A 12,588-nucleotide genomic window follows, 5' to 3' on the forward strand; every position below is an offset into this window, starting at 1 on the left:
TGTGTATCAGACACTGTTTCTATGGTCCTGTGTACTACCTTTACTGTTACGTACTCCTGTGTATCAGACACTGTATCTATGGTCCTGTGTACTACCTTTACTGTTACGTACTCCTGTGTATCAGACACTGTTTCTATGGTCCCGTGTACTACCTTTACTGTAACATACTATTGTGTATCAGACACTGTATCTATGGTCCCGTGTACTACCTTTACTGTAACATACTACTGTGTATCAGACACTGTTTCTATTGTCCCGTGTACTACCTTTACTGTAATGTACTACTGTGTATCAGACACTGTTTCTAGGGTCCTGTGTACTACCTTTACTGTTACGTACTCCTGTGTATCAGACACTGTTTCTATGGTCCACATGACAGAGTGGATGAAGATGTAGAAGTACAATTATCACTTCTTTGCTTTGCTGTTTACAGTACAAGCACAATGAGGAACAGATATTTGATGTTTTACTGTCTTGTCTTTTCTTTTCAATTTCTTATCTAATTATTTAGCTTTGATTCAAACAAGCCAATGTCGTGATTGTAATCTATTGTTTTTCATCAATACATTTCAGATTTTGGATGTATTTTGATCTAGTACCATAACGTATCACCTGTTTTGTACTACAATATTTACTGATTGTACGAGACAATGACGCAGTGAAACTATGGGCTGCTTGTGAGAAGGGGGATCTGAAGTAACGTTTCAAAGGTATTTCACAAGAAATTAGTTTTCTGAACCAATGACTGTGCAAATGCAAGGTTTCTTTAAAGATATGAATGTAAAATGTAATGTTTTGAACATTGGACATCCTGGGTTTCAAGTGATGACCGTTTTGAGTTTTGTGTCTAGAGTTTTGAAAAATGATGAGAAGATTCTGAAGTTAGTAGCAAAGTGATTATTAAAAGAAACTGTAAGATGATGAGTGTTTTAATGTTTGTTGTGAGGATTAACTCGAGCAACAGACAAAGAGTTCTCACTCTCTCTAAAACACTCTCTCACACACACACACACACACACACACACACACACACAGTTCTACGATTGCATTCTGTGTGTAATTCAACTTTCTGACTGCTTTTATTACAAAATGTGTGTAAATTGTATAACTACATGTAAATTAGTTTTATTATGAGGACTATTTTTGTTATGCGTAAATAGGTTTCATCTCACATCAATAGTACCAAAACAACAGTAATCGGCCATTCCACTGTGTACATTTAGCACAACTGTGTTTTTGAAAGCTTTTCTCTGGACTTTTAGATCATGTGAGACTCCAAATGGAAACCGGAAGCGCATCAGGGACTCTGGTAAATGGAAACGAGTTGCTTCTTTCTCTCTAATCCTCCATCATTAAACCTTCTCCTCCTCCGCTGCTCCCGGCTGGTTTTATTTACACCCTCAACCACTTGACCCGCCTCCGTCACGCACGCACACACACACACACACACACACACACACACACACACACACACACACACACACACACACACACACACACACACACATCCACAGACACGCGCGCCGTTAAAAAGGACGGAGGACACACTCTCTTAAAGTCTTCGCTCGTGTGTTTTGATGCTGTTGAATCAGCTCGTGCCGTGCCCGTGCAGCTCCGGGCTCCAGCTCCGTTTAACGGCATTCATGGACCCTCACCCTATGTATGCTCCTCGTTAACGGGCTGCAGAGGCTGAATCATCGCGAGACACGATCCTCCACCCCCACTGCGTAATGTCTTTTGGCACCAACACAAAAACGGGCTTCACCGTGCGGGACATCCTGGATCTCCCAGACCCCACAGGGAGATACGGCTCCGGGACCGAGGAGGACGACCCCGAGGAGGCCTCCGCGGAGGTTTCAGCCTCGGAACTCGGGCGGAAATTGGGATTTAGCGGCCGGAGTTTGTGCGGGTGCGACGGTGGAAGCTACGGCAAGTGGAGCCGCGGATCCGGTAACCTTCACTTCTCATGTGAGAACACGTGTTTTTAATTATTATGTAAAAGTTAGTAAATGTATATCTTTTCATGCATATTATTATTATAGTCGCATTTCGGACTCTTAGCTGTTAAATCTGAACTCTTTGCTCATGCGTAATTATCCAATCAATAGCCTACACGTAGCTTTATTTTCTCTGCGTAAAATAGATAGGCATGTCTTCTTTAAATATTTAGCAAGTCCATTGTCGGATTTTCTACTAAAATAATAACAAATTACATAAAACTGTCATTTGACTCCTTATTTCTATCCGGACAGCTCCACACATCTGCGCGTAACTGAAACGGGTCTCTCTGTCTCCCCTTGTTACATCTTTTATTATCAGATTATATGTCTTGTTTATTTTATCACTAATTAAATCATCACTGCCTCGTTGTTCATGTTAACTGTTAAGCTCAGCCATATAGTTATTATTTGTTTCCGATGTTTACTTTTTCTCCTTATTAATCATTCAGACACATGTTGAACTTTTGAATAGAAGGTGTTTTGTGGATGAGTTGAACGCTTCAGGACATTTCTGGGGAAAAAAACAGCAATCTGAACTGGAAGGATGTTATTTATCCTACAAACAAACGTGTGAACTTTGACGTATGATGCAACGCAGAGGAATAAGTCCAGTCTTTCTGCTGATTTAAAGAAATAACAAAATAGTGTTAATCCTGACAATGGGAGATGTAAAAGAAGGAGACAAAAGGACTCTCCAGTTACGCGCATGTGTGGAGCTGTCCGGACAGAAATTAGGAAATAAATGATCATCTTATGTAATTTGTTATCATTTTATTTTAGTGGTAAAACGGAAGATTAATTTGTTATATATAAAGTTCTTTATTTTAAAGCAGCTAAAAAGGCACAAGTAGGCTAAGTATAGACTGGTGATTGGCTAATTACGCACGAGCGTAATTGTAGTGTCAGATTCACACGTGTAGAGTGGTTGTGGGAGTTTTTTCTGAGTTGAAGTCTGTTTCAGAGTAATCAGATCACTTGTGCTGTCCCCATGCAGTACACGATATTTCCATGGAGTCCCGTTCCGATCCTAAATTCCCCGAGCTCTCCACGGATAAGTCCCCGGACGCGGAGCGGGACCCGGCAAGCGGCGCGGCGCAGAAGAGCCGCGGCAGGAAGCGGAGGGTGCTCTTCTCCAAGGCGCAGACCTTCGAGCTCGAGCGCCGCTTCCGGCAGCAGCGCTACCTGACCGCCCCGGAGAGAGAGCACCTGGCCGGGTTGATCCGCCTCACCCCGAACCAGGTGAAGATCTGGTTCCAGAACCACCGCTACAAGCTGAAGCGCGCGGAGCACAGTTTGGAGGCGCTGCAACAGCTGCTTCCGGCTCGCCGCCTCGCCATCCCGCTCCTGGTTCGCGATGGAAAGCCCTGTGAGCCAATCCCAGCGCAGGACCTGGAGGTGACGCTCAGGTCCGGCCTGGGCCTGCCTCTGTGCGCCTACTCCGCGCTGCTGCAGCCCGCATACGGCCCGGAGAGGCCCGGGCTGCCGCAGCAGCTGGCGCACATGTACCACTGGAGCTGGTGAGACTTTAACTGAGGGACTCCGATCCTAAAACACTAACAAGTCCAGATAATGAGCTCTGCTTTGGCCTGATAATAATTGCTTAAAATCGGAAAACAACCTCCCTTAAACGATTAATGCCACTGTTCGAAAAGTGACAAATTCGAGTCAGGATTTGTTTTCCCGGAAGAAAATAGTCTTTCCCAGAAAGAATGTCTGTCCTGAAACAAGGAAGAATAAAACATAAGGACATTTTTAAATTGAAGAATTTTTAAAATCACACCGGGCTGTCGCAGCAGCAGCAGCTGGCTCACATGCAGGCCTACCACTGGACCTGGGAAACATTTACTGAGGGACTTATTTCCAAAAACACTAGGAAGTCCACATTATAATCTCGGGTTTATGATTGTTTAAATTCGCAAGACAAAAATCCTTAAACACCCCTGGCAGCCACCACTAGAGCTGGTGAAACTTGAACTGATGGACTCAGATCCTAAAACGCTAAGAAGTCCACATAAATAAGAAATCCACATAAATGAGAAATCCACATAAATGAGAAGTCCACATAAATAAGAAATCCACATAAAAAGAAGTCCAAAAAATAAGAAGTCCAAATAAAAAAAGAAGTTCCCCTAAAGAAGAAGTCCACATAAATAAGAAGTCCACCTAAATAAGAAGTTCACCTAAAGAAGAAGTCCACATAAATAAGAAGTCCACATAAATAAGAAGTTCACCTAAAGAAGAAGTCCACCTAAAGAAGAAGTCCACATAAATAAGAAGTCCACATAAATAAGAAGTCCACCTAAATAAGAAGTCCACATAAATAAGAAGTCCACATAAATAAGAAGTCCACATAAATAAGAAGTCCACCTAAAGAAGAAGTCCACATAAATAAGAAGTCCACCTAAATAAGAAGTCCACCTAAATAAGAAGTCCACATAAATAAGAAATCCACCTTTTTTTGTTGTTGTTGTTTGGCCTTAAATATTTCAATTAGTCTAAAGTTTTGCATGATTCAGAAAATGTGTCGATTCGATTCCTTATCGATTTTTAGGCTCAAGATTCGATTTAAAAACGATTCTCAATTAAAAAAAACGACACAGTATGTAAACATAGTTACTGTTCCCGTGTGATAGTATAACACACAATTACAAAACAAAATAAAAAACATATATTAATTGATTTTTGGAATTCTATGAATTGATGTAGAATCTGTAGAGAGTGAATCGCGATACGAATGTGAATTGATTTATTCTGCAGAGTTCAACAAAACAGGCGGTCTTAAAGGTCTTAAAGGTCTTAAAGGATAAATGCCATTTTTCTAAAAGTGACAAAATTCCATCAGTCAGGTGTTTTGGTGTTGAGTGTTTTACAGAAAGGATGAGGGTCTTAAAACAAGACAGAGTACACCATGAGAGCATTTCCATTTTAACAGTTAAAGCATTAATAAAAAAAAGATTAGATTTAGTTTTCAGTCTTTCTTCTTATTCAAAATACAGTTTTTAGGGCAATGTAGTGGAGAAGTCCACCTCATATGGTGGTTTTCCTTCTTATCCTCATCACAGATAACAGGCGTCTAAAACTTAACCTCTTCTTGATAAAAAAATTAAAAAGTGGATTAAAAAAAGATTGAAGTGGAACCGGTCCACGGTCCGGCTGAACCGGTCCACGGTCCGGCTGAACCGGTCCACGGTCCGGCTGAACCGGTCCACGGTCCGGCTGAACCGGTTCTAAAACAGATCAGACCAAACGTGTTTTGAGGGGAAACTTTGTGAGTTCCTTTTTGTGGTTTCCGTTGTGTTTTTTCTGCAAAAGTGTCACTTTTATGACGAGAAAATGTCTCTGTGTGTTTTATTTATAATGTTGACCGGTGAGTTGTTTTGTATTAAACTGGATATTTATGATTGTGAATAAAAATCGGAGGTGTGACAGTGGTTTGACTTCAGCCAGTGTTGAATCTGAGTAGGTTGGGGCGTTACAGAGATATTGTTTTCTTTTAAATCCACATCATGCACAGTATTTATTTTATTATTACATATTCAAAGATATAAAACAATGCTAAATTAACCAAACTATAAAAAAGAGGATTGGATTATTAAACAGTGCTGGAGGTCAAAACTCCTCATTAACTGATTGATATTTTGGACAGTATGGCTCTTATGTGCCCTGTTCTTCTCCTTTTGTGTATCTGTATCTTTCCTGCACCAAAGGTGCGTCTCCCCTGTCTAAAAGTCTCTACATTGAGCGATTATGTGTCTCTTTATGATATCTGTTCCCCGTGGGTGGTCACTGCTGGATCTGGAATGCTTAACAACACATATTTACATTTTACCATGACAGAAATAGGGATGTAACGATTACCGGTGTAACGGTGAACCACGATAAAAATGTTTAATTACCGTTTTCATGTAAAATCTCATTATTATCACGGGGGATTACCACGGTGTGGAAACCATATTTAATCCTTCCCAGCTTCATCAGAGTCTCCTCAAGTTGCCGCACAGTGGGAATCATGGTGGAAGGAGGGGAAGGCGGAGCTCAGGACCTTCATCATCCCTCTGAGAGGACGGAGGCTGAAGCTCGGGCATATTCGGGTTATTATGAGACAGCTGATGGAAGATAGTTCTCCTGTCTGCAGAGCGTTGCTGCTAGAGGCGTTGGATACACTTTTAAAAATGCCGAAATAATAGCAAAAAACGTGATAATTAGAGAGAAACATGAATGGGTCAACATTACAGGTCTGATGAAGAGAGCTTAAGTCAGAAGAAGTAATATTTTAGCGATAAATTCATTTTATATGATAACTTAATTCATAATAACTAAATAATGACTTTATTTTTCTCCACTGAATCAAACAAACCAAGGATCCTCATCTGCAGCATTTAGGGCTGAAGGTTCCCAACCTGGGGATCAGGTCCCAATAACAGGTCCCAACATCTGATCTGAGGCGTTACGAGATTATTAAAAAAAACGTTTTCTTTCATTTGTTGTATTTTTTGATATTTTCACCCTACTGGGTCTCTAAATATCCTAAACATTTATCTAAAATAGACGTTGAGTTGTTTTGCTTTAACTTTTAAGTCAAGGCTGGATCCCTTTCTGGGCAAAGTGGACCAGAAAAAGACAGAAGTTTGGATTGATTTTAACTTTTGTTTGAGGTTATGAGAATTTGCACTGAAGCACAAAATCCACTGACCAGACAAGGGACTTCTTGTTTAGGCCCTGCGCCGTAATCTACTTCAGACAGGCAGTCAGCTACATCATGTCAGTTTATATTCCTAAATTCATTTTTGTGTAATCAAATTATCGCACAGCGTAAACATAGGGGAGGACCGGGGGTCTAATGGGGGCTCAGCAGCTCAAGACGTAGCAAGTGCTTTGTTGTTGCAGGAAACATTCAGCTGTAACACAAACTCCCAGGCACTTCAGAGCTAACGGTTTAAAACTGTTCATGTGGCAGAGATAGAGGCAGTGATGTTTCCTGTTTCCTGTACGGGACTCTCACACCCAGGGGCGTTGGACTGGGGGGTGGGAAAGGGGACGGAGTACCCAGGGCCCATATGTTGGGAAGGCCAAAAGAAGTTGGTTCACTGCTGGCTACAAGTTATCATCAAACACAACAAAGACAGTCAGATGAATGTCATTTTGATCGAACGTTAGCACTCAAGCTATCATAGATAGCTACAACATTTTTGAAATGATTTCCATCTTCTGTTATTGTTTGTAATGAGAAGTTCATTATTTCATGGATTTCACAAAATTCAGCATGACAGTCATGTTGTAAACCATTTAAATCCGAGCATGCGCGACTCAAATCTGCACTCGACTCACATCGGGTAATGACACCGTCTTAACGGAGCAGTTTTGGTGCCTAAACATAACCGAACTAACGACATGTTTGAAACCGCGGCCCATACGTTACCTGGTTTAGACATGAGGACAGATAACGCACTGTGGGTCATATTTGAGGGGAGGAATAAGGAACTTATACCGTCGTGCGATTGGAGGACCTGTTGGCCGAGTCCCGACTAGTCCCCTAACATCGGAGAAGATCTCTCCAACCCTGGGTAACCCACACTGAAAGGATCCAGAATGATACATAACACTACAGGCACGAGGATTCTCTGAGGGTTGAACTGTCCCTTTAAGGTAGTTTTGTCATCTTTAGACTGAATGACCTTTGTCATCATCTTTAGTGCAGCAGACTTCATTCACACAGACAACAGACAAGATAAGAGACATTAGGTTTTGAGTGAGATCGCTTAGTGAACTACACCACTCGTCTCGGACAATATACGTCACCAGAGAGGTACTTATGTCTGTCTCCTTGTCCAGCTTCAACGTCTTCTTCCACGACGAAGGCAGACGTCCCTGCCGCTATGAAAGAGAAGACCCAGGATGAAGAAAAAAGGAACTTTAAAGGACAAGTCTGTTTTTTTAATCATTCTCATTTCAGCTCATTTAACACTCAACACATTCATCTCATCGTCACCTAATCCCAGATAAAAACACCCAAACCATCAGATGAATGTATCTGCTAACACGTGTTGTTGTGTATCACAGCCCGCTGTGTGATAAAACTGAACATGAGGGTTCTGCTAAACACACTGTTACTATTTAAAGAGATTTACAAAAATAAAAACAAAACAGACAACGTAAAGATGGAAGAATGTGTAACCTAGCTGCAGTTTCTGCCCAATTAGAGCCCGCTCCTCAGCATTTAGAGGATTGTAGAGTATCTTCCCCTCTGTAAAGCAGTTTGATTCAAGGCCATTTTAAATTATGGATGTGTTGTATGATTTTGATATTTCATAAAGACTGGTGTCTGTTTTTTAATATTTTTGTAAATGTAAATACATGTGTGTGTGTGTGTGTGTGTGTGTGTGTGTTTGTGTGTATATATGTGTGTGCGCTTGTTATTTTTAAGTTTCGCCAGCAGGTGACAGCAGAAGCTTGGTCAAACCACGCACACACACGCACACACACGCGCACACACACGCGCGCGCGCACACACACACACACACACCCTCATTAGCATATCCCTTACTCAGTGTATCTCAAAGGGTACTTTGGAGTACTGCATGGAGAAATGTAAAAAGTATCATGTATTGTATGATTGTATATATATATCATTCCTAAAATAATCATACAATTTAGATTGATTTAGTGATTCATTTAAGTGATTTTCAGTTACATTGTAAGTTAGTAAATCAAGAATGTATTACTCTTTGTGAAGCTGGGGAGTTTTTTTCTACCCAGAATGCATTGCGCTGGTCCGGGTTCACTTGAATGGAAACACATTTTTCAATGGGGCTACTTTATTTTATTTTGAGAATTACTGCACCAAATGTGGATTAATCCGCCGATGAAAGTAGTTCCCAACAAATGCTCCTGTTTGTTTGAGAAAAACTCTCCAAAACTACAGGGACCACATGTTTTATGGAACTAGTGAGTCTGCTTTAAAAATGAAACTGTGTGTATTAATACATATGACGTAGGGGAGAGCCAGGTTCTGACCCATTTTAATCTGCTGAACAAAGAGCAGCCCGGTTGGTAATGAAACAATGGATGTTGACCTGTAACAGAAATCCAAACAGACTTTTTGTTAAGGATCTATGAGTTTTCGACCTGGGAAATGAATGAAATTATCCTTGTTTTAGCGTTAAAATTAGAATAGAGTTCAGTGTTCAGGGTTAGTGGTCTGGGCAGTGGTCGTAGAACTAGTTTCTGTAAGGTTCCCCCTTTGAAAGGTTGTTTGAGCCACGTCCCTCCTGACCAGCCGGAGCCCTCTGGTGAATAAAAGAAGGCTTTATGAAGAGGTCCATGACATTAGTGTCTGATCTCCTCTATAACAACCAGGTAACCTCAAAACTCCTCAATGCTCCTTCCATAACTAAAGTCATGTCTTATTATTATTTGTAGGGAAGTATGCATGACTAATATTTATTTTAAATAAAAAGAAATCTCACGTACTGTACTGGTGTAGTCCAAAGTACCCCTAGATAGAGAGAGAGAGAGAGAGAGAGAGAGAGAGAGAGAGAGAGAGAGAGAGAGAGACTGAGAAAGACAGAGACAGACACAGAAAGAGATACACACACACACACACACACACACACACTTCTATTTAATGTGTAACACATTTTTTAATTGATTACCTGAAGAGTTGAGACAGTGTAGTAGTTGTGGCCGCTAGAGGGTTCATCACATCACATCAAGTTCCCTCCCTCACTTCCTACCTCCCTTTCCCCCTCCTTCCATCTCTCCCTCCCTCCTTCCCTCCCTCCATCACTCCCTCTCTTCTTCCTTTCCTTCCTCCCTTCATTGGCCCATCCCTCCGTGGAGTTTTAGGTCAGTGGATTTCTCTATTTCTAGCCAGGTGGTCTGGTGGTCTGGTGGTCTGGAGCACCCAGGTCCGGGTGGGGATTTGAACCAGCAACCCAACCCCCTACTGATTGAGCTATCTGTTGCTTTAAAGTAATGAAATAACACTTTTTTCTGGGATTTGGGGTGTTATTTTGTGTCTCTGGTGCCTCCACACACATACAAACTTGGAAAAAACTACCCATGCTGTTTTGAGTGAGATCCGGTTTCTGAATGTCTTCTGTCTTCAGTCTCCGGTCGAGCTGTTCAACATCTGCACGGCTTTCTACGTCACTAGAGACGAGGTGGCTAACCGTAGCATGCTAGCTCGTTCTCAATGGGAAATCACTGCTACAACACACACTAGTTGACCATAATCTCCATTGAACTACTTCCTGTCCCTGTTCTGTCCCTCGTCTAGAAGAAGTCTCCCAGCTAATCCTGCCTTGGACTGACCAAAGTTGGAGAAAGAGTTATCTAGCTGATGGGATCTTACCGAGCTATTGAGCATGTGCAGCTCCCAACAAAGATAGTATAGAACCGAGATGTCTTACTCTGGAGCTAAAACAGAGACTTAAACACACAGGGTGAAAACAGGATCTGCAGCAATGTGCAGTACAACAAAAATATGGTGTTCTTTGAAAATAAAACCATGTAAACCTATTCTGGTACCACCTCAAAATACAAGTATGAACCTGAAAAGGAGCAGAATATGGACTCTTTAAAGTTGTTTTAGTAAAACTGGCAACAAAAGAGAAGATCAGTGAAGAGAATATACAACAGGAAGGAAGTGTAAAACCCATCCGAGTGACAAACAACTCTGTCTCAGGAAGCCCCGAATAACAGAGCACCAGAGGGAGACATCCTCAACGAAGCCCTAGAAAGTCCTTCAGCTGTCATTAAGTCCCCTTTAACACGTAACAGACAGCTGCAACAGTAAACATCTGGAACACCATCAGATCCAGTTGCAGTCCATAAAGCTGTGTAGGCTACTCACAATACATAAATACATAATATTAAGGACATGATATTACAAGATGGACAAGGTGATAATGTCGCCATAAACTTACCTAATATGAACATTATTAACCTACAGACACAAGAACATCCAAAATGATTAAATAATAACCTTTCAGACCATTTTCTGACATCTAAGAGACCAAACAACTAATAGATACATTGAAAAAAAGAGTTGACAGATTGATTGACATTGAAATATTAGTTATTAATACTACTCGGCCCGAGGACTGAACATCTGGAACAGAACCCCCCCAGCAGCAGCAGCAACAGCAGCTCTGATCCCGGGGGAGAAGCTCCGCTGTGTCCCGGTCCATCCGGTTCCGGCGGGTTACCTCTGTCTCTTTCAACCCGCAGCAGCAGCTCTGATCCCGGGGGAGCTGCTCCGGCATGTCCCGGTCCCTTCCTTCTGGTGAACGGTTCACCTGAGAGCAAAAAAAGCAAACCGACTCGTTTTGTTTCACACAACAGAGAGCAGAGCGCGTGAAGTTACGTGACGCAGCAGGTCAGCAGGTGATTGGCTGCTCGGACTGCTCACGTGGATCTCAAGCTGCACGTTTGAAAGAAGAGTGAAGAGGAACCATCTGCAGAGCGGTTTCATTTTCTTTTACACGCACCGGCGCATAGGTTCAGTTTGTTTCATCATGGGGGGGCCGGGGTGGGGGGGTCTTGGGGTCCTCCCCCATGAAATACAGAGGTCAAACACTTCACTTCCTGCATTCTGGTGAACTTTTATGCAGCAGTTTATGGTGCAAACGTCTTTATCTGTGTAAAGGAAATGATTATTCTCCTGTAATGTTCAAAACTTTCTGCATAATGAAAACATCATCACGTGTTTCAGAATGGGTTCCATTTTGTTTTTACAAGAAATCCCATCTGTATTCTTCATATCCTGTTGTGATCTTTAACCCCCCCCCCCCCCCCCCCCCCAACGGTTATTGGTACCGCTTTTGGGGAGTGACGGTCCCCTCCCCCCTGAGTGCCAGCTAACAAATTCTTACAAGTGGGGCTTTTAACAAGATTAGGGGTTGTTTTTGGTTTAGATAACTTTTAATTGTGGGGGGGGGGGTTAAATTAATGGCCATCGTGATTTAAAAAAACACATTATTATTATTACAAAAGAGCCTGATGTGTCCACTACATGTTTAAAAAAAACGAAAAACGAAACAAAACCAGCCAAAGGCAACAATAACGTTGGGGTAGGCTACTCATTTACATACCACATAACATGAGACAGCCCCCTTTTTCTCCTTTACAAAGCTTTTCTGTCGTGTTGCTGGTTTTGCATTGGTTAACATGACTGGTTTAAAGCTACGGGCGTAGTTTCTGTCTCCCCCGTGAGGGATTCTAAGTGATGACAACAACACTGTCGCTGTGTCTTCATGATACAAGCCTTCTGTGATCACATCTCATTTCTCACAGTGGAGCCTACCAGTGGTCTAGTCTAATGAATTGTAGTGGGCACACTGTACATATTGGCCAGAATCTGTTTCTGGGGTAGAGGGAGGAGGGGCATATCATAGTGTGTGTGTGTGTGTGTGTGTGTGTGTGTGTGTGTGCGTGTGCAGTCGTTGAGCATCAACAACTGTATTTCCTGTATTCGGATACACTTTTACGCACCGATTTACGGTGGAAATGCCGATGTATTTAGCCCATGGAAAGACGAATAACACAGATGACAATTCAAAATATATCAAAACTATAATGGAAAGTG

At 41.9% G+C, this 12,588-nt stretch overlaps 1 protein-coding gene across 1 annotated transcript; it reads left to right on the forward strand.

The window, feature by feature from the left end:
- The first annotated feature begins 1,593 nt into the window (after positions 1–1,593).
- nkx2.2b (NK2 homeobox 2b) lies at positions 1,594–3,648 on the forward strand. Its single transcript, XM_034899397.1, has 2 exons — positions 1,594–1,968; positions 2,995–3,648. Exons 1-2 carry the CDS (start codon positions 1,731–1,733, stop codon positions 3,519–3,521), a joined length of 765 nt encoding a protein of 254 aa, XP_034755288.1. The 5' UTR covers positions 1,594–1,730; the 3' UTR covers positions 3,522–3,648.
- Positions 3,649–12,588: the final 8,940 nt, after the last annotated feature.

The sequence above is a fragment of the Etheostoma cragini genome, chromosome 18 (genome assembly GCF_013103735.1).
Source record: "Etheostoma cragini isolate CJK2018 chromosome 18, CSU_Ecrag_1.0, whole genome shotgun sequence".
Taxonomy (NCBI): Eukaryota; Metazoa; Chordata; class Actinopteri; order Perciformes; family Percidae; genus Etheostoma; species Etheostoma cragini.